This window comes from Saccopteryx bilineata, chromosome 3, assembly GCF_036850765.1.
Source record: "Saccopteryx bilineata isolate mSacBil1 chromosome 3, mSacBil1_pri_phased_curated, whole genome shotgun sequence".
In the NCBI taxonomy this organism is placed as follows: Eukaryota; Metazoa; Chordata; class Mammalia; order Chiroptera; family Emballonuridae; genus Saccopteryx; species Saccopteryx bilineata.
Genome location: NC_089492.1, coordinates 124986700 through 125008424, shown reverse-complemented (window position 1 = coordinate 125008424; position 21725 = coordinate 124986700). Strand labels below are relative to the sequence as shown.

The following is a 21725-nucleotide window of genomic DNA, read 5'->3' as shown; positions in this document are numbered from 1 at the left end:
GAACTCTCATTGCCATGGAGCTGAAAGATGAGGTCCTTGTCCTCAAACACCCCTCTGTACATTAATAGGTTTAGGTAGAATAAAGGAAAGACCAGATAGGGCAATTCCATCTCCCTGTGGTTCAGAGGTTTCCCTTCCAATCCTAAACTTTGTCGATTTACATACAAAAGTGGAAGAGACCTTGGAAGTTTACAGAATAGCACAGCCTGGTAACTTCATACTCTGAAACCAAAAAAGCCTGTTTTGAATAGGAGGTTGACTACATACTAGACAAGTGACCCTCAAAAACAATATTACCACTCAACTCACAGGGTTATGAAGATTAAATAAAATCATGCTTTTAAACTACTCAGTATAGTACACAGACACACTTGATTAACTAGAATTACTAGTGTAGTATATTGTTATTAGATTCCATGTCACAAAAGCAAAAAATAACATTCAAGCAATTTGTACACATAAAAAGAAAAACTTGCCTGTGATAAAGAGAATTCACCTTAAATTCAGGTTTAAAATTTTTTCCTCTTTGATGTGATAGAGATTAAACTGGAATTGTTCAGATTAAATTTTTATTAAGGTACTAATATGCAGAGGGGGAATATTGATATTCTCTTCTTATAGTTTGAAAATGTAACCTTTGCTGAAAAGATGGTGGTTGTGTGGAAAACAAAATATAGTCAAAGTGAGGTGATACTGAGTCATTCTACATGCCCACAGAGATAGGAATAGAACTCCTAAATGGTAACTTAAATCAGGCGGAAGTTTATTTTTATCTCACTTAGAAGTGTAGAGATAGTTTGTCCAATGTTGGTATGGACAACCCAGAGTTATGTGGGCCCATCATCTTCCACCTTTCTGGTCCACCATCCCTAAAGGTACAAGCCTTATTTTTATTATCCAAGATGGCTGCATTCTAAACAACAGGATTTTAAAAAGAAAGGGGAAAGGCATTTCCTTTCTTTTTAGGAAAGTTTAATACTATCTTAAGTTTCCTCAGCAATTTTACTGGCAAGTACTTGTTCACATGATCTTTCTTAGCAGCAAGGGAGTCTGTACAACGTAGTCTTTACTCTGAAATAACAATTTGGTTCTATTACTAAGAAAAAAGAGGAGACTGGAGAGAGGAAGGCAGCTGAACTTCCCAGCTACATTAAATCATTTTTCTTTGAATATTCTTTAATCTCTCTTTCTCTTTCCTTTCCTGATTCTTCTTTCTCCTATTTCTCAGTAACCACTCTACTTTTATCTCTAGATTCTGTGCTTTTCATTTTTCATCCACTCCAAAGACTCGATTGCTGAGTTTATGTGAGGAGAGAAGGCAAGTAGCCCTGTTTAATCTCTTTATAAACTTGTTAATCACTGCTCTTCTAATTATTAATGATTTTAATTTTTACTTATTGATATAGAGAGAGAGCAGAAGGGAGGGAGAGAAAGACATTGATTTGTTGTTCCATTTATTTATGCACTCATTGGCTGATTCTTTGAATATGCCCTGACTGGGGATTGAACTCTCAACCTTGGCATCTGAATATGGGGACAGTGCTCTAACCAACTAAGCTACCCAGCCAGGGATAACTAATAATTTTATATGAAGAGTTCCTATCTGTGAAACTGTTTACAGAATATCCCTGTTTCAGAATTATGTTACATAAAACTAGAACCTCTAGCTGTATGACTCATGACCCCTAAAAAATGTCACGCAATCTTTATGATGATCTTTGTAAAAAAACACAGTGGTGATGATTTGTACCTTAAATGTTCTCCAGCCAGTGAGACGATCTGCAAACCTCATTAGAAACCTCTTCTTCTTTTTTAGTGCAAAAAACATGTCTGGCATGAAAGGAAGGACCTGTGGAGCCACTGAATTATTTCAGACAACTTCTGCTTTATCTGAGTCTCTTGATTTATTAAAACTTGAGATTATTAGTGAACCCTGATAATGAATAAGAGCTCCAATTTGTGAGTCTAATCTGACAATCTGATCCTTTGTGATATTTCAATGTGAACAATAGCTACATCTCTCTAACTTCCAATTTTCTCTTAAATTCCTCACTGATATTTCCAACTACTTGTTGGATATACCTAAATACTTTGTCAGTGCCTCAAAATCAACATATTTAATAATAAACTTCTTATCTTCCCCCCAAATCAGTTCCTGCTCCTGAATTTCCAATCACCTAACCACAAACCTCAGCCTCAGTCCTTCCTACTCTTCCTTTCTTATCTCCAGTAATACTTTAAAATCTCTCCACCCATCTCTTTCTTTGTATTTTTACTCCCTTCTAATTGGTTTCTCTGATTTCAGGCCGCTGGTCACTAATCCTTCCAATATATCTTCTTATACAAACACAATGGACTTTTGGGGAATTATGATGAAGGAGACATAGAATCATAAAATCTAATGAAATAAAGAACAGTTTGCTATGTATAGATAGATAGATAGATAGATAGATACTCACCTTGGACAGAATCAGCTCTAACTAATATCAGTGTGCTGTCCAAGGTGAGAAAAATGAAAAGAAGCAAGAAGAAAACTATGTGCAAGTCTGAAAAAAAAGAAGCTAGGGACACAAATAAAAGAATAAAGTAAAGAAAAAAGAAGAAGAAAAAAGTCTGCAAGAGAAAAATGAATAGTCTACTCTGTAAAAAATAAATATCACAGGAAACAAAAAATATATATACAACAAATGCTGAAAATCTTAAACACTTAAGTACATGAAAAGAATATAGAAACCACAAGCCAAGAGATACACATATCAAACATAATGAAATAAAAAGATAGCTTTCTGAGCTAAAGATATTCTATGCATACAACCAAGAACAAAAACTCTGTTCAAAGGAAACTTGCTCCCTTAATCACTTACAAGACACAAGAAAGAATAAATATAAAAGAATTGTGTATTTAACTCAACAAGATATGAAAAGGCCAGCAAAATTAAAATGAGGAAAACAAAGACAAAATATAACAACAGAAAGTAGCAAACAAATAGAGAGCAAAGCTGTCCACTTGGTAAGGAAATCTGCCCTGCTACTTTGATAGGTTTTCTTCTTGTACTTCCCAGCAGCCAGAATGCCCTGTCTCCTTAGCAGCAATCATTAAGGGACAAGAGCCGGAACTGTGTCTCATTCATCTTTGCAACATCACAGCCTAAGACAATAAATGGTTGTGTAAACTAATTGTGTAAAAGAGTCCTAAATGTCCAGGTTATTGAGAGAAACCTTCTCTGGCTTCTCAGATGAACCTTTGCCACATGGACGAGGGTTGGGGCCACAGAGAAGCACAGGGCAGAGACTCGGTGAACCACAGGTCTACTAAGGTGTCTTTACTAGAAAAGAGTCTGATGACAATCTTATCGATTAATTCCTCTTAAACATGTGTGCCGCTTCCTCTCTGCCATCTCCATTTCTCCCCGTGCTCAGTCTGGGGTGTGCTTGCCTTGGTCTCCCTCTCAGGCAGGTCTTCTTAACCAGTTCAGGGGCCAAAGACATAGATGGAAAAAAGTTCCTTGTATTCCCATCATTAGATCATAGATAACAAACCACTCTAGTACTAACAGTCCCTAAAACCGTTGCCAGGAGAAATCACAGATATTGACATCACATTTTTGTTTGGGAGAGATCTAAAAACTTCATTCACATTCATCATCACTTCAGAATTATGGTAGTGATGAGCCCTGATGTGAAATCTTATTTGCGGTATTAAAGATTTAATATAAATTATTAAATTATTTAAAAATAATAAATAAAATTTATATAAACACTTTTACACCTATACCATAAATTATTAAAATATTTTGATAACTGCATTTCAATACAATTGGCTTCTTTGGCATTCTTATGTATTTTATTTAATAAATTTTAAAATGCCTATAAACTTCACAAGATGGCAAAAGTGCTCATACACTGAAGGGTTAAGGACCTCAGCAGTAAGTTAGCTGTCCAGGGTGAATAAAATTCTGCATAGAGGCCCTGGCCGGTTAGCTCAGCGGTAGAGCGTCGGCCTGGCGTGCGGGGGACCCAGGTTCAATTCCCGGCCAGGGCACATAGGAGAAGCGCCCATTTGCTTCTCCACCCCCCCTCCTTCCTCTCTGTCTCTCTCTTCCCCTCCCGCAGCCAAGACTCCATTGGAGCAGAGATGGCCCGGGTGCTGGGGATGGCTCCTTGGCCGCTGCCCCAGGCGCTAGAGTGGCTCTGGTCGCTGCAGAGCGATGCCCCAGAGGGGCAGAGCATTGCCCCCTGGTGGGAAGAGCACCGCCCCTGGTGGGCGTGCCAGGTGGATCCCCATCGGGCGCATGCGGGAGTCTGTCTGACTGTCTCTCCCCGTTTCCAGCTTCAGCCCTGGCCAGTTGGCTCAGCAGTAGAGCATAGACCCAGCATATGGAAGTCCTAGATTCCCGGTCAGGGCACACAGGACAAGCAACCATCTGCTTCTCCCACCTCTCTTCCTCCCCTTCTCTCTCTCTCTCTCTCTCTTTCTCTCTTATCTCCTCCTGCAGCCATGGCTCAAATGAGCAAGTTGGCCCCTTGGCGCTAATGATGGCTCCATGGCCTTGCTTCTGGTGCTAAAGTAGCAGGTTGCCTAGCAACAGAGCAGCAGCCACAGATGGACAGAGCATCAGCCCCAGACAGGGGCTGAGCACATGTGAGAGTCTGTTCCTCTGCCTCTTCATCTCTCACTTGATTAAAAAAAAGGCGGGGGAGGAAGGAAGAAAGGAAAGGAGGGAGGGAAGGAGGCAGGGAGGGAGGCAGGGAGGGAGGAAAATACAAAGGTAGAAATTGTGTGATTCTCAATTTTTAAGAAAAATCTAGTTAATTTAGGAGAGATGATTTATCACATAACAATTGGACTTAAGGAGAGTGGCATTTATTTGGTTCACTAAAAAACACAAGGAAGGCCTTGCAAAATTATTCAAAGGCTGCATCACAGTGTGGCCAAAAAAGCATGAGTTCTGAAATCCAACTGCTTGGGTTCAAATCTCAGCACACCATTTACTTCTTGTGTGGCCCAGAGCAACCTCTCCCAGACTCGATTTCCTCATCTGTAAGAGGAAAGTGACACTTCCCCTGACTTGGAGGCTTATCATGAGGTCTGATGAGAGAAGCCCTGTAATGTGCTTGTCTCAGTCGCTGTCACATGGTAGATGCTCCTCACTGTTAGGATTACAGTCAGATGAATTTGTTTTCAACAGCTTCCTCCGCCACATCTTTCCTCTTATTTTTTTCCCTCAATTATGAGATGCCTCCTCTTCCAGCCATACAGATGAACTTCCTAAGGCTAGTTTTTGTATCTCCTCTTTTCCCCTACCTCCTTCTGTCAAGCCCCACTCTCAGAGAAGGCTCTAATGTTACCTGACATCTTGGTATGTTTTTCAGTGTTTTGGTTACCTCTTTCAGGGATGAAAATTTCTTCACTGTGTGAGAAGGCTTTTCCCCCAGGAAAAATAAATTTCGGTGTCCAGGAGCAGATGAAAGAAATGTTTCTCTTCCCATGTGGAGTGTCTGCCCGCTTGCTTCTCTGCATTCCACTTGTCTCGTTCATGCTCCATCTCATCCAAAAAGCCTTGCCCACCTCTTGCATCTTCACTGGCAGCAGCAGAAGGTAGTCTTCTGATGCCACTGAACTCTGCATACACAAGCCTGCTATCTATACTGGATATTCAGCCAAGCACGGCCTCTTTATCTCTCTCTTCCTAGGGCAGGGCAACTGTTCTCATGAACAGGGTGTGGCATCTTCCCCTTTTTAGTCTTAAAGGCCCCCAACTAGGCAAGGTAAAGAAAAAGCATGATAAACATTTTTTAGCAGTTCTTCCCTAAAACCTCCTGGTCTCCTTGTCTGTGCTGTGAGCTCCTAGGGGTAAGATGAGCTACACTTGGCTTACAAAGAAACGAGGAATGTTTCTGCTAAACTCCTTATGTGTCTCCAGAGGAGGCCAGACTGCAGTTGAATAGTCATCTCAAGGATTCTTGGAAAGGAGCCCTCCTTTCTCAAGAGCGATGCTCCCTGCACCCACAAGTGCCGCAGTGGAAGAACTCTGAGCTGAGCTTCGGGAGTCCGGCTGGGGGTGTCTAATCCTGGCTCTCACAGCGGCTAGATGTGCGACCTTGAACATCTCTTCCCCATTCTTGGCTTCAGTTCCATCATCATAAAATAAATAACTTAAATTTGATATTCTCACTTACACCCTAGGAAAGAGAATTGAATCATTCTTTGTGGACACATTCCAAAATTCATCATATTTTTTAAGGAACAAGGCTCATATTTATCTAGCCATCTCACAAATTTTTTAGCATTCTTTTCCAAAATGATCGTGAAACTTGCTTCACACTTGAGCACTTGCTGTAATGACTGTCACATTGCCATGCATTCGTGTCTTTAAGAAATTATTTTTAACTGTGTACCCATCTGGCAAAATTTCTAAAAGCTTTGTTATAAATCTGCTTCTCTCTTCTATCTTAGTTAAGGAAATGGTTTGACTTTACAAAATCACATCTTCATCCTTCTTTCTATGACAATTTGCATTCTCTCTGCACAATGAAAGCATGTAGAAAACAGAAGAAGAAAAAAAAAGAGTACAGTGTCACCTTGTTGGGCTTACTACCAGTTTTCGGAGACACCATCAACTAGGCAGGCTACTGCTCAGTTCCATCAATCAGACACTCATCTAACAAGGCATGGTGTCATAGTTTTATCTCCTGGTTTACTCTGCATGTACAGACATTAAGCCTGTTCAAAGTTTTAACCTTAACCTTAGCTTATGTAACAGGCACAAACAGGTCCCCAGATTTCCAGTCTTGATACTCAGACACTAAAAATTACTAATGATTTTACCGCTAATAGACTTATAGGAAGAGATATAAATCAATAAACCTCTTTAAGATGGAGAGGAGAAGTTTGTAGGTCATATGAGCGTGAGTTAGCACTGTTCTCATAATTTGATCAAGGAAATCAGCATTTATTCAGTGTTCATAAGATGACCCGTCGTCCTCCTTTAGGGAGGACAGTCCTTCTTTCGTAAGTTCCGTTCTCCCTCGAAAAGTGTCCTCCTACATGTCCTCCTTTTTGATATTGGAAGACTAATCTGTAAATGTCCGTATTTGATCGATGCAGAGTCGATCCATTGCTTATGATGTGATGTATTTGTATCTAAATGGGTACTTTTTTCTTACAATTATTATTAAAAATTAATAGGCATGTAAGCACAATTACAATAAAAATATTACAAATGTTTTTATAAATATTAAGCATTTATCATATTATAGTGTGTTACTGTTGCAATGAATAAAATGTTTCTTTATTTACGATATTGTTTTCTTCAATTGATTTTTGTCTTCCTTTCCATTGTAAAAAAGTTGGTCACCTAGTGTTCACTCAAAAAATTCACACTATAACTAGGAAAACGATGGGGGTGGCAATTACAGAAACACTGTGTTGAATGATTACGTAGTATGACTTTTTATTTCACTTGATAACTACACAATAATTTCATTCACTGTAGAATCACGAGCAGACACAATATCTAGAAATAATACAGATAAACAAGTGAAAATTTGATACATTTTAGGCTGAAAAGCCAAAAGAGGTTTGGTTGTCACATCTAAAAAGCTCCCATTTAACATAGTCAACTGTTGTTTAGCATTCCTAATGGAAAAGGTGAACACAGTGACAACAAATCATATCAATTTATCAATTTTAGTCTAAAAATTAACATTCCTGATTAATAATGCAATATATGATTTTATAAGAAGAACTGCCTTCCACGGCATGTTGGATTTAGGCTAATATTTTAATTAGTTTTTTTCTTCTCTAAGAGTGTTCTGATTGAACTGTAGGGTAAATCTGCTGGATAAAAAGTGGAAAAATAAAAGATTTTTGAAATATATCTTCTAGGGAAATAAAATAACTTTAAAAAATAAACCTTGTGGGGCCCTGGCCAGTTGGCTCAGTGGTAGAGCATTGGCCTGGCGTGCAGGAGTCCCGGGTTCAATTCCCAGCCAGGGCACACAGGAGAAGCACCCATCTGCTTCTCCACCCCTCCCCCTCTCCTTCTTCTCAGTCTCTCTTTTCCCCTCCCACAGCCAAGGCTCCATTGGAGCAAAGTTGGCCCGGGCGCTGAGGATGGCTCTGTGGCCTTTGCCTCAGGTGCTAGAATGGCTCTGGTTGCAACAGAGCGACGCCCCAGATGGGCAGAGCATCGCCCCCTGGTGGGCGTGCCAGGTGGATCCCGGCTGGGCACATGCGGGAGTCTGTCTGACTGCCTCCCCATTTCTGGCTTCAGAAAAATACAAAAAAATAAATAAATAAAATAAAAATAAACCTTGCTACCAAAAATAAAGAGTTGACTATATTTGGAGGGGGAAACATCATCCAGGTTTCAGTTAAATAACATAAAAAAATTTGTTTCTCTAGAATTATTTAAGAAGAAAAGGACAGGTCAATTCTATAGCTGTACATGTTCATGGGAACAAAAGCAGATTGAGAAACAAATATCACATTGCCCAGATTCATGCTGGCTGGGAGCAGGCAAAGAAATATGGCCAATACTTCCAGAATCACAAAGACACTTTGATATGGAAGTTTCAAAAACCCTAAGCTCATCTTCTTAATGGAAATCGAATAAGCCTGTAGAGTCACTGAATCTCATTGTTAGCATCCCTGCCCCATTTGTATGACCCTTTCTTTCTTGGGTGCCCAGGGCTCTAGCACTGACCTTCATCACCTGCCACTGGATTGCATGATGTCATTTATACTGAGGAGTAGAAATTTGATGGGTTATGCCTTCCAAAATGACCTCCATTTTAAAAGAGAATCAAGTTTTAATCCAAAGGAATAATGACTATGATGGGATTCAGGCACCAGTGACAAAGACATCTTGTTCTTAAATCATACCAATAAAGGATAAAAGCTGGTGGGACTTGAAAAATGGCTTATTTATGAAGAAGCCTAACTGGTCCAAGTCAGACTGAGAGGTGGAAGTAGTATCACCCTCAGACCCAGAGAACCTGAGTCCCTTCCCTTCAGAGGTCCTCTGCTTGTATCCTTCCCACTAAGGGTGAGAAGTTCATTGAGCCAAGGGGGCATACCCATCCTAAGCCCAGACTTTCCACGCCTGACTTGCTCAGGCACCCAGAATCCCATAATTCCATATCCAAATGGTTTCCAGGGTCTTTTTGGTTTCTTCCCCAGGTCCATTCTCTTAACAATGAGCTTTACCACACATAGGTACAGCCCTAGACCAGAGGGGTGGCCATAGGACAATATAGTAGAAGAAGGTTTGGACAGAACTTGGCTATGCATACTGAGGTGTCCATGTGCATGCATATAAGGCTCTTCACAGTGAGAGTCAGACCAGGAATGAGAAGAGAATGGTTGAAGAAAACTGGGAGGCTGTTTTGATTCTTTCTCCAACCCACAAGCGTTAGGAGTGAACTCAAGCCCAAGACAATCCTAAAGATGGGCTACATCAGTGTCTGATGAGTAGCTGAGATTGTCCAGAGAGACCCTCACCCTACAAACACATGAACCACAGTCTAGATGCCTATTCAGGTTCCCTTCTGGAATCTCCTTATTTCAGGTTGTCTATGTCCCAACATTTTTCTTGGTTAATTCCTATTTCTTTTTGCCCATTAAATGCCATTAACATGTATAGGTTTCACCAGTGCCTATTCTTTGTACAAATTAAACACTCAGTGAACATCAGTCACTGGTGATGGTGTCTAGTCACATCAGTGTTAGAAAATCTGAGCTTATTGAACACAATGTTGATATAGTTGTTCATTTACTCCACCCCCTGGGGGAACTAAGAGTTCTTGTTTGATAGTGTGTATCTAAATACACTGCTCAATATCCCAAAGGTCCTGTTGAAACTGAATGGTCCACCGGGTAATTTTTTCTGATGCAGTCCACCTCTTCTGTGGCAGGCACCCCCGTGGTTTTGAGATCAAGGTCGGCGCTGGACTTACTCCCATTATAAGAAGACTTCCAGTGGAGCAGCATGATCATCTTGAAGCACTTAATGGTGTTGTTCTTGACAGTCACGAAGCACAGGGTGTTGATCATGCTGTTGCTCATGGCAATGCACTCCACGATGTAGAAAGCCGTGAGGTAGTGCTTCTCCTTCACGAACACAGTGGGGAAGAAGTCACGCACAATAGTGAAACCGTAGAAGGGCGCCCAACACAGCACGTAGGCCATAAGGACGCACATGAGGACCAGGACCGTCCTCCGGCGGCAGCGCAGCCGCTTCCGGATCTGTTCGGTCTGGAAACCAGGGACCGCCTTGAACCAGAGTTCCCGCGAGATCCTCGCATAGCACAGCGTCATGGTGACCACGGGGCCCACGAACTCGATGCAGAAGATGAAGAGGAAGTAGGATTTGTAGTAGATCTGCTGGTCCACCGGCCAGATCTGGCCGCAGAAGATCTTCTCCTGGTTCTTGACAATAAGGAGCACCGTTTCGGTTGTGAAGTAGGCTGAAGGGATGGCGATGAGGATGGATACCACCCACACCAAGGTAATCAAGCCAGTGGCTGTTTGATACTTCATCCGGGGTCTCAGCGGGTGGACAATAACTAGATATCTAAGACAAGAACACAAATGGGTCAACCACTGTGACAAGGAAGTGCTGGATGGTGACATTTTTATAACCAAATGGGGTGTGTGGAAGAAAAACAATGGTATATGAGCTTTTGAGAAAGGCAGTCTTCAAACTGAATCCCAGTTCTACTCTTTACTAGCTGTTGCAACTTCAAGCAAGTTTTGTTTAATCTCTCTGAATCTCAGTTTTCTTATCTGCAGGAGTTTTTGTTGTTTTTAAGGATTAACTGTGCTAAAGTATACACGATTCCTGGCATAGATTCCATAAATAGTATGTTCTCAATAAATAATAATAATAATTATTATTATTATTAAATATAAAATGGCTCTCATCAGTTTCTAGCCTGGCATTATTCCCAGGTCCTTTATGTTTTCAGGACCATCCATCCCTAATACTCCACAGTTTAGAGCTAAAAGGGCTTGACAATTCAAAGACTTAGAGGGAGAATTTGCCTTATCCAGTGGAAGCAGTGAGTAAAGTTTTGTCTTCATTCCACATTTTTTTAAAAAACATTACTGTGCATGCAAAGGAGGAAGAAAAGCATTTAATCATTTATTTTACTTTCCAAGTGGAAAAATAGAGGCCGGTGAGAGATGAGTGACATTCTCAAAGGTCATATACCAGAGGACCCTTGATAAAAAGTTTTTAGAATTTAACCCTATCTCACCGGTTGATGTGAAAATCAATTGAGAATATACTTGAATGCATGTTTGTTTGTTTTTTACCACAAAGCACCAGACAGTAAAAGATACCTCTTTTGTTCTCTCCCAAACACATGCAATGCTGTTACCACAGGGTCCAGAAGCAAAGAGAGAGCACTTTCTAGGGCATGTGAGTCATTTGTGCGGTATGAAAGCCTCCTTGTCAGAGAGAGTACACATACTTATGCATAGAGCCTTGATTTCCTGGAAGACTTTCTGGTCTGGCAGAGGGTGGAGGTTGGAGAAGGAGAAAGTTAGGAAGTGAAGTGGGAGGGAATGACTAATCAACATTGGAAATACATACATTCTCAGGTGCTCACAGCTTGTTCCAGGTAGAGCCAAAAGCAATGTGACAAAGGGTATATAAAGGGAAGCCAAACCAATTCTGTTTCCTTTGAAACCAATCCCTTTGAGGTCATCCTTCTTGAGTTTTTGATTGGAAGAGGAGGTTCATTCTTATTTTTTTTTCTTCTGATTATATTTCTGCTGTTTCTTTCCCTCCCTCCACCTCCTAAACCAAGCAGCCAGCTCCAACTGATCGTCATTTGGAGAGTTAACTGGAGTGAGACTCCTGCTGTCTTAAAGCTCCCAGGTATTTGATGAAGTTAGATAGGTTAGGTCTACCCTCTGAACACCCAGCTATGTGCTTGACACACACCGCCACCAGCAACAATTCTTGGCACGCTCACCAATCTCCAAGTGCTGAAGGGTAGACTGGCGGTGTCTGCAGGGTGTTGGCAGTACTTCTCTCAGTGCACATGTATGTGTGCTTCATAAAAACCATGTTGCGCTTGCTACAATGAGTCAGCATCCTTGCTCTGACTCATAGTGAAAACTAAGACTTTTTAGTGTTTTTGCTCTCATTAGCTTTCTCCTCTTATCTACCCCACCATGACCTGTTGACTACTTTGTCAAAGAACATTTCTATGTTCATATGTTTAGTATATGAATTTTCACTATATAATTCTATTCCTTCTTTTCCCAATAGTAAAACTTCCTAAGTCTTTATAATCATTCAAAGTCAAAGTGTTTTATCAATGAAGAAGAGAAAATGCTGACCTAGGAATCAGAAGACCAAGAATCTAATCCTAGCTTTGACACAAACTTGTTATATGAATTTGAGCAATTTTTCTTAGCCCTGTGTGCTCAATTTCCTCATCTGTAACATGGAAATATAATCTGCCTCATCAAGCTCACTGAGATACTGTGCTGCTCCAATCAGACACTGCACATAAACAACAATAGGCTATCAATACACAAGAAACTGTTAGCATCCTAAATGTATTTTTTTCAGAGGTACTCTGTATACAAAGCAATTTTCCTTCACCTGTGTTTGACAAACAGTTCATTTAAAAATTCTCTACTATTTTCCATTTTATTGGATCAATTTAATTGATTCTATTTATTTTCATATCAAAACTAAACTTCAGTTTAATCTGTGACTAACCATCAGATAATTATTTCATCCTGGCTTTCTCTGATTATCACTCAAACACCATTCCTAGGGTTAGCACCAGGAACTGTGCAAGAGGCCTTCCAAATAAATTTACCGGTAAACAAATTGCAGAAATTGTTTTAAGGTTTGCCACCAGCCTTGGCTATGCTAGGATCAAAATTCAGAACTCTAGTATTAGTAATACTGCTTATGTTTGTAAAGCAGCTTACAATTTACAGAACATTTTCAAGTCCACTTTCCCATTAGAGTAGGTAAGAGAGAGAATAAAGGTACCCATTTTACAGATGAGCTGACTGAAGTTTGGAGAGGCTAAATAACCTGCCAAAAGCTACACAGCTGGAAATTGACAGAACCATGATGCAGACCCATCCATATCTTGCTCCAAATACAGTTGGCTCTCAAGCATGCCATTTGTCCCATCTCTTTTAAACCAGAACAAGCAATACCGCTTCCACCTACTCTCCTTGCAACCTGAAAGTCCTTTTCTTTTCTCTCCATCACAGTTGGTTTCTACCTATTGATGTTCCAAGGAGTGAAGCAATTGGCAGCTACTTTTCTCTGTGTATGAGTGTGCCCTTGGCTTGCTCTGTGTGTCTACCACTGTAATGGCCCAGAGCCAGATCCATTTAGAGCCAATATTTCCCAGAGAACAAAGAATGAAGGCTGTAAGACAAAGAAATTTACAGGCAGTAATTGTGTGATGATAGTGGACTGGGTAATTAAGCAAAATATTTGAAACCCTGGCTCATTAGTCCGGCATGCAGACATCCCAGGTTCAATCCCCAGTCTGGGCACACACGAGAAGTGATCATATGCTTCTCTTCCCCTCCCTCTACCCCTTCTTTCTCTCTCTTTCCCTCTCATAGCCACTGGCTCTATTGGTTCAAGTGTTGGCCCCGGGCACTGAGGATTCTCAGTTGGTCCCAGTGTCAGCCTCAGGCACTGAGGATAGTTTGGCCCAAATGGTGGTTGCTGGGTGGATTCTGGTTGGGGTGCATGTGGGAGTCTGTTTCTGTATCTCTCTTCCTCTCACTTAAAAAAAATAGGATATTTGGGCTCCCTGTCTCCAGGACCCAGCCTTAGACCAAACCATGGAAGTGGAGGTTCCAGCAGTTACCAGGCCAGTCATTGGAGGAGCAGGGATTATATGACTCTGTGGGCCAGCTAGCTCCAACCAATAAGCACACAGGGGAGCATTTGGGCTACTCAGGACTGAGTGTGATTACTCGTGCCTTAGTTGGCCTCATTCAAACAGAAAAGAAGAGTTGCCAATGGGAAAACAGAATGACCAGTTTGCGCTGGATTAGGGGTAAGAGGGAGGGTCCCCCAGTGTCCCAGGCACTCTGGAATCCGAGGGGTACACCTCAAGGCCAGTGGTGTCTCCACATCAAAGAGGAAACCAAGATCTGGTGGGTTAGGGTCCTCTGGTGATATTTTCCAGTTTCTTGCTGGCATTAGGTCAGACTTTCTGTGCCCAGAGTTTGAGATCTTCTGAAATATGACCTTATCCTTTCTGATCTCTGTTTTCCATATGTTCCTCACCTGTGTCCCACATACCACCACAAAGGATCTCAGACCTCAAGCATCCCACTTCTAGGCTGTTGCAAACACTGTTCCTCTTGGAAGACCTTTCCTCTACTTTGCTGATCACTATTGAAAACCAGTTTAAAAAGCCCCCCTCCTCCATGAAGCCTCCTTTGACTACTCAGGTACATGATGACCTCACCTTTATCTGAAATTTATATAAGATTTATCCTTTGTTTATCCTTTAACTGTTTCATAATTGTTAGCTCACTCCCCACGTACCCACCCCACTCTAGGTGGTAAGCTCCCGAAAGCAGGGATCTCTCACTTCTTTTATAAACTTTTGCTGTCTGTGAATTCCAGGCACCTAGGATTTTAGTAAAAACTTAATGGCATGGAGCAATGGTGACTTTTCAAAAAGATTGTAACCTTTTTTTAGGAAAACAGGACATAAATATGTTTACCCAACATGAGACTGGGAGACAGCCTGGGGCTCAGTAATGAAAGGTTGCAAGAGCCAGGGAAGGGCTTTGAGGCATATTTGACGGTGGAGTTATTAGAGGGCTTCAGAACCAGAGCAGGGGAGCCATACAAGACAGAAGATTAATTTGGCCAGGGTCTTGCTTTCTTCCTTCAGGCCACAGGGACCTTCTCTTGGTTTCCAGAACCTATCAGGTTTGTTCCAGTCTCTGGACCTTTGCACTTATAATTCCATTTATCTGGAATACTTTTTTCCAATCTTCACAAGGCTGGCTTTCTTTTTTTTCCCTTTCCATTATTCAGAGGTGAGTTCAAATGTCTTCTCCTCGTAGACACTTTTCCTGCCTGACTCCACACCTAGTGGCTCCCACCCTCGGTCACTCTCAATGTGTTTGTGTGTTTGTTCTTGTCTGCTTGCTTTTGTTCAGAGTATTTCTCATGCTCTAAAATTACCTTTCTTGTTTGTTGGCCTAACTGTTAGCTCTCTCCATCCCATGGATATAAGTTCCATGAGGGCAACAAACTTTTTCTCTTACCATCATAGCCCCAATGCTTAAAATAGTAACTGTCACATGTAGTCGTTTTACAAAAGTGCATTGTTTACATGAATGAATGAATGAATGTTTAGGGTAGATGATCAGGAGAGTAGGGTTAGCAGAGCGCAGAGCCAAGAAGCACAGAGGCCAGAAGGAGATTGTGATGGTCCAGGCCTGAGTGAATAGGTAGGAGGGAGTCATGAGTATTGGCAGGACCTGGAAATGGATTTAATGCTGGAGAAAGGGAGAAAGCAGCCAAGACAGAGAAGACCTGCTGGCTTAGGTACCTGGGAGAACCACAGAACCAATAATAGAAACAAGTCCAGGGAGGTAGAAGAATAATAGTTCTATTCTGTTATATCTTGATAACTGCATTTCTCAGAAACTTTGCAGTATTGTTTTTTAAATTGCATCATTAAAGCAATCATTTCAATTGAAAACAAAGAGATTAGCTGATAAAAAATATTCATTTGTTTATCTAGTATTTTTTTTTAGTTGTTATTTTTTCAGGGTTAATTCAAGAATTATTTTATTTATTTATTTAATTTTAGGTGAGAGGAACAGTGATAGCGAGGCAGACTCCCACATACAGCCCAACCGAGATCCACCCTGCAACCACTGTCTGAGGCCAGTGTTCGAGTACCGAGCTATTTTTAGCACCTGAGGCTGGCATGTTTGTAACAACCAAGCCATCCTCAGTGCCCAGGGCCATGCTCAAATCAAAAAGCCACTAGCTGTGGGAGGGAAAGAAGGAGAGAAAGAGGAGAGGGAGAGGGAGACAAGCAAATGGTTGCCTCTCCTGTGTGCTCTGACCGAGATTTGAACCTGAGATGTCCCCACGCTGGGCCCACGCTTTATCCACCAAGCCATAGGCCAGGGCCTAATTCATGAATTATAATATCCAGTGTTTACTGTTTACTCCGTTTTAAACATTGTTCAAACAATTACATGTATTATTTAATTTAATCCTCAAAGCAACCTAATACATAAGGTTTTCTTATTATTCCTATTTTATACACGAGAAAACTGAGGGAGAGTAAGGTCAAATAACTAAGGTCCTATAACTAAAAGGTGGTACAGCAGGAATTTAAACCTGGGCAGAATAACTGCTAACATTATTTTCCTAAAGAAATTTCATTTTAAAAACTGTAGGCATATCTTGTTATATCAAGATAAAAATTAGTTGCCCAAAACTAAACAAAGCAAACCTGAAAATCACTGATCAAATACCGAACAACACATGAAGCCAAACAATAATCAGTGAGGTCCAAGACCACAAAATTGAAATTAGACAGTAAAAACACACAAAAATAAAAAGTTTGTAGTAAACATCCATAAAGGAAGTTAGTACACTGAAGCAGCCAGTTAGTTGGCCAAGGCTGTTGGATGGCCCTGTGCAGGCGACATGCTTTCCTCCAATGTCTAGGTGCAAGTTTCCACTGACAACCCCACTCTAAACACTAGCAATCTCCAGGATGCAGTGCAGATTACCCAATTAATCTTTCTTTTTGTATCTAAATTGCATTATATGAATTCACACTAGAAGAGAAATGCCTGCAATATTGCAGACAAGCGGTTTGGTGTGAAAGTAAGATAGGGCTTGCAGGAGTTCAGTAGATCGACAGAAATCTCTCCTCTTACATGTTCAGTGTCCATTAACTTATCCTGGATTTCCTCCCCTTGAAGCCAAATGGGTCCCACATAGTGAAAAGGGCCCCACCCAAACAGCAGGGCCCCACCCACAGCAGGCACCTACCTACCCCACTGCTAGTGGCTGAGAACACACCTTCTGAAAAGATGTCTTGCTAGAATGAAACTTCAGGAAATGACCCTGTATGCTTTGTCCTGTTAAAGTGCTAAAAGAGATGGTGGCAGCTTCTACCAGCAGAAAAGTTCAAAGATAAGGTTCCTGGAGCTCTTCTTTGACATCTGTGAAATGGACTTTGGGGCAGATTCCCAGCTTGACTGTCCCTTCCTGCTCCTTCTGTAGGTCCACTCAGGGTCCATGCCTAGATGAACAAAATGCTGGGGCCCTCTTTGACTCACGTAGAAGACTTTGGCCAAGGAGAAGTAGCCCTCTGCAGGGATGACACCTCTAAGCACCTTCTATGGGTGACAGATTAAAGGCTGTTTAGGCTAACTCCCTGACATCATCCTTCCTTGGAGAAAGGAAGCCAACCTCTTACCCACTTCTCAGTGGTTGTGAAGTCTGGTTCTTCAACCCCCTTTCCTCAGGTTATTGTATCCCTGGTTGTCCTGAGAATGGCTCCAGAAAATGGGCTCTACTTGCTTCTCAGAACATTGTCCTCAGGTGTTCCAACTGACTTTGAGGGGCAAGCTGAACTCCCCCAGAGCCCTGTGGCCATGGAACAGAAAGAACATCTGTGCTTCAGGTCTTCTGAGTTAAGGGAGAGAGCTGGCTGTTCAGACCCAAGTACACAAAGGCCTGAATTGACCCTCAAGGTAACTGTCTCTACACTGAAACCAGGTGTTTTGTACTGAGAGTCCAACTTTGGCAGAAGAGCTTGCAAAGATTGTCCCAAGGGAACCAGAAACCACCCTGGCCATTAGCACAGGTGATTATACTAAATTAAAAAACTAAACATTGCGCCCTGGCCAGTTGGCTCAGCGGTAGAGCGTCGGCCTAGCGTGCGGAGGACCCGGGTTCGATTCCCGGCCAGGGCACACAGGAGAAGCGCCCATTTGCTTCTCCACCCCTCCACCGCGCTTTCCCTCTCTGTCTCTCTCTTCCCCTCCCGCAGCCAAGGCTCCATTGGAGCAAAGATGGCCCGGGCGCTGGGGATGGCTCTGTGGCCTCTGCCCCAGGCGCTAGAGTGGCTCTGGTCGCAACATGGCGACGCCCAGGATGGGCAGAGCATCGCCCCCTGGTGGGCAGAGCGTCGCCCCTGGTGGGCGTGCCGGGTGGATCCCGGTCGGGCGCATGCGGGAGTCTGTCTGACTGTCTCTCCCTGTTTCCAGCTTCAGAAAAATGAAAAAAAACAAAACAAAAAAAAAAAAAACTAAACATTGCTCCAGCTCCAATAAATCTTACCATTACACCTAAAAAATAAATAAATAACATCAAAAGATCTGCATAGGCTGCTCTCTATTGATTTTACCTACCATCACTAGAAACAGGTTTATGAAAAGGGGCAAACTGACCAATGAAACAGCTAAAAAGAGTAAATAAGCATATGTTCCCTTTTGTCTCATTTTTTGTGTGTGTTTTTTTTTCAATACAAATCCCTCAATCTTATTTTAAAATCAACTGGTGCTGGTGGAGGGGGGGTGTCATGTTTTAGTAGATGATGTCTTAATAAGACAGAAACCTCCATCAAGATATCCAAGTTGACTCAAAAAGTACATGCTATCACTTAATCTTGTCTCCCCACACCTCATCTTACCTGTTTATCCCTAGACCTGAATGATACATCTAGAAGCATGTCCATAGCCTTTCCACTGTCCAACTCAAGGTGGCTCTGATGCCTCCTGCCTGCCCACAACTCTTCGCACTGTCCAGTCAATGGGTTAACTTTTTTTTTTTTTTTGCATTTTTCCGAAGCTGGAAACAGGGAGGCAGTCAGACAGACTCCCGCATGCTCCCGACCAGGGTCCACCCGGCATGCCCACCAGGGGATGATGCTCTGCCCCTCTGGGGAGTCACTCTGTTGCATCCAGAGCCATTCTAGCGCCTGAGGCAGAGGCCACAGAGCCATCCTCAGCGCCTGGGCCATCTTTGCTCCAATGGAGCCTTGGCTGTGGGAGAGGAAGAGAGAGACAGAGAGGAAGGAGAGGGGGAGGGGTGGAGAAGCAGATGGACGCTTCTCCTGTGTGCCCTGGCCGGAAATCGAACCTGAGACTCCTGCACGCCAGGCTGACGCTCTACCACTGAGCCAACCGGCCAGGGCCAATGGGTTAACTTTTGATACTAAACTTGATCTTAGCTAAAAGGCCAAGAAACAATGGGACCAACTTTTGAGCCATTATATATCCAGATCTCTGGCAAATACAGATATCTCTCATCAACCACAACTGCAATTAACAATTCCAATGCCCCTTCCTTTGTTGTCCCCATTGCCCCTTCACTCACCTGTCAATGGCAATAGCCAGCAGAGCATTGGTGGAGACATAGAGAGAAAGAGTACGCAGGTAGTTGACAGAGGTGCACAGGATGTGGCCATGTTCCCAGGAGAGCTGGCGAACCACATAGTAGTCCATCTCAAAGGGGCAGCAGACAATGGCCACCAGGAAATCAGAGATGGCCAGGTTGGTGATGAGTAAGTTGGTGAGGTTGCGTAGCTTCTTGTAGTGGGCCAGGGCAGCAATGAAGATGAAGTTGCCAATGCCGCAGACCAGCATGATGCCCACCAGGGCCATACCAATCACAATCTTGGCAGCAAAGAAAGTCCGAGAATTGGTAACATCCTCATCTTCATCCAAGGGCATATAATAGTCACCATAGCTGAGGTTGAATGGGAAGGAGGCAGCTTGGGCTCCATAGTCAAGCACATAAAGGAAGCTGGTGGAAATGTTGGTGGCATCCTTATCCATCACTCCTGTGGTGATCTCCATTTGGCCAGGTGATGCCTTGAGCAACACTGCTGGGAATTCCTCTGGGATGATGCCTGGGAAGCTTATGTCTCCTCTCACTGCTGACACTCAGCTTTGCTTTAATGAGTCAGAATGCCCCTGCCAGCATCATTGGGGTACAATAACCAAGCTCCAGCCTAAGCCTTTAAAAGATATATAAACAATTGGCTACATATGTACATGAAACTGGCCAAATTTAAAACCATCCTGTAACCTAAGCAGACCCATTAGCCACTTGCTCAGAGTGAACACAGGGTGATAGAGTGCAATTAAAGAAAGCAATGGGAGGAAAGAAATTATTAACAACCACCTACCCACTGGCTCAGGGAGGGTTGGATTGTAGAGACAGTCCGGCACTGACTCAGTTTATTTCCCTTCCACTGAAGACTCTGAAATGTTGCACTTTTTCTCAGGGACCAAAGTTGAGAGTGTGGGGAGGCTAAAGAGAAGGAAAGTAGCGTGCTCCAAACTCCATTCCCTGTCCTGACAGCCTGAGCTTTGTCCTTATAGAATTATCCCATTCTGTCGCTTGAAAGAAATGATTCTGAATACTATCGAAGAGGGAGGGATGTTGAGACAACCCTGTCTACTCTCGATGAGCGGTCTCCTTCCTTCTAGCAAAACACTGCTCTCAAATCACAGAGCCTACCTGTCAGCCACCTTTCCTTCTCCTCACTGGGCCTCCTTGGTCCCATGTCCAAGTCTGCGGTGACCCTAGAAGTAAGGCACAGCATTTACCAAGGCTTGACTGTGGGCAGAGGCTACAGGGCTAACATCACAGTCTAATCATGGAATGGCTTAAGAAGGGGGTTCAGGAGCAAAAATCTTTCTTTGGCTGGATGTGTGTCCTGAGGTAAATTGCTTAAACACTCAGAGTTTCAACATCTTCCAGGCAGGAGATCAATAATGCCTATAAAGCATGGAGTTCTCTGGAGACAGAGAGGACGTTACACCCTAGAACTGCAAGGAATTACTACTATCAAGTGTTCAGGCCTCCTCAAAGGAGGGGAAGAAAATCCCGACCCAGAGGACTCCACCACACTACATAAAGCAGCTGGATCTCAGGGTAGGGAGTGGAGAGGGGAGGGGGCTGTTCACTGCACTGCTGGGACAAAAACCAAGAGGCCCCCCTGTCCCCTGCCCTCTCCCAGTCCCCCACAGGGCCTGAAAACAGATCAGCTGGCTGGGATGTAGGAGGAGGGACTGCACTCCAGTCTGGAGAGCACTGGAAATGTCAGGAAAACCACAGAGAGAAGATACTGTGGGAAACCTGAGGTTCCTGGAAAAAGGAGACACAGGCTAACACCTAGAACCCTAGGGAAAGCCCGCTGCCCAGTCCCTCAAAGTGAAACATCTGAAGCTTGTCTCTGGAGAGCCAGGGTTAAAGTCCCTCTGTTCCCGATGTAATTCAGGCCCATTCTTGCCTCTCCGCCCAGCCCTTCGCCCTCACTTTTCTCAAGATTCTTTCCCTTCTCTGAGCCTTCAGTTGTGACCCTCAGACGTTGCCTTTGGCCCCTGCCAGGTGTGAGGGACAGAACCAAGAGCTGAACGGTCAGAAGGGGTCAGGCTTGCAGCTCAGACAGGTACAGCTGCAATCCGGGGGCGACCTCCATACTCTTTGCAGACCCTTGTCTTGGAGGCATGCGACCTCTGGAGGGGTAATCTACAAGCATCTTACCCAGAAATCTCAACATCAGATTTTAAAAACAAAAAGTAATAAAAAAAAAAATTTCTGGTGGGGCAGGGGTGTTAAGAGATTTTAGGATTTGGGGGGAAATTGCGCAGCGATCTTGTCTCCTTAATTCTCACCTCTCAAAGAACAACCCCATTCCCATCCGTGTTT

The 21725-nt window shown here is 42.9% G+C and overlaps 1 protein-coding gene across 1 annotated transcript; it reads right to left on the bottom strand.

Moving 5' to 3' along the window:
• Window positions 1–9838: 9838 nt before the first annotated feature.
• On the bottom strand, window positions 9839–19864 carry PROKR1 (prokineticin receptor 1). Its single transcript, XM_066266471.1, has 2 exons — window positions 19383–19864; window positions 9839–10577 (listed from the first exon to the last, which is right to left on the bottom strand). The coding sequence occupies exons 1-2, from the start codon at window positions 19862–19864 to the stop codon at window positions 9839–9841; spliced, it is 1221 nt and encodes a 406-aa protein (XP_066122568.1).
• Between the last annotated feature and the right edge of the window lie 1861 nt (window positions 19865–21725).

Excerpts from the sequence above, each read along its gene's own strand:
- PROKR1 (XM_066266471.1), bottom strand. The coding sequence starts at position 19,864 with ATGGAGATCACCACAGGAGTGATGGATAAGGATGCCACCAACATTTCC. Across the intron at positions 10,578-19,382 it reads CTGGCTATTGCCATTGACAG|ATATCTAGTTATTGTCCACC; the intron begins GTGAGTGAAGGG and ends TTCTTGTCTTAG.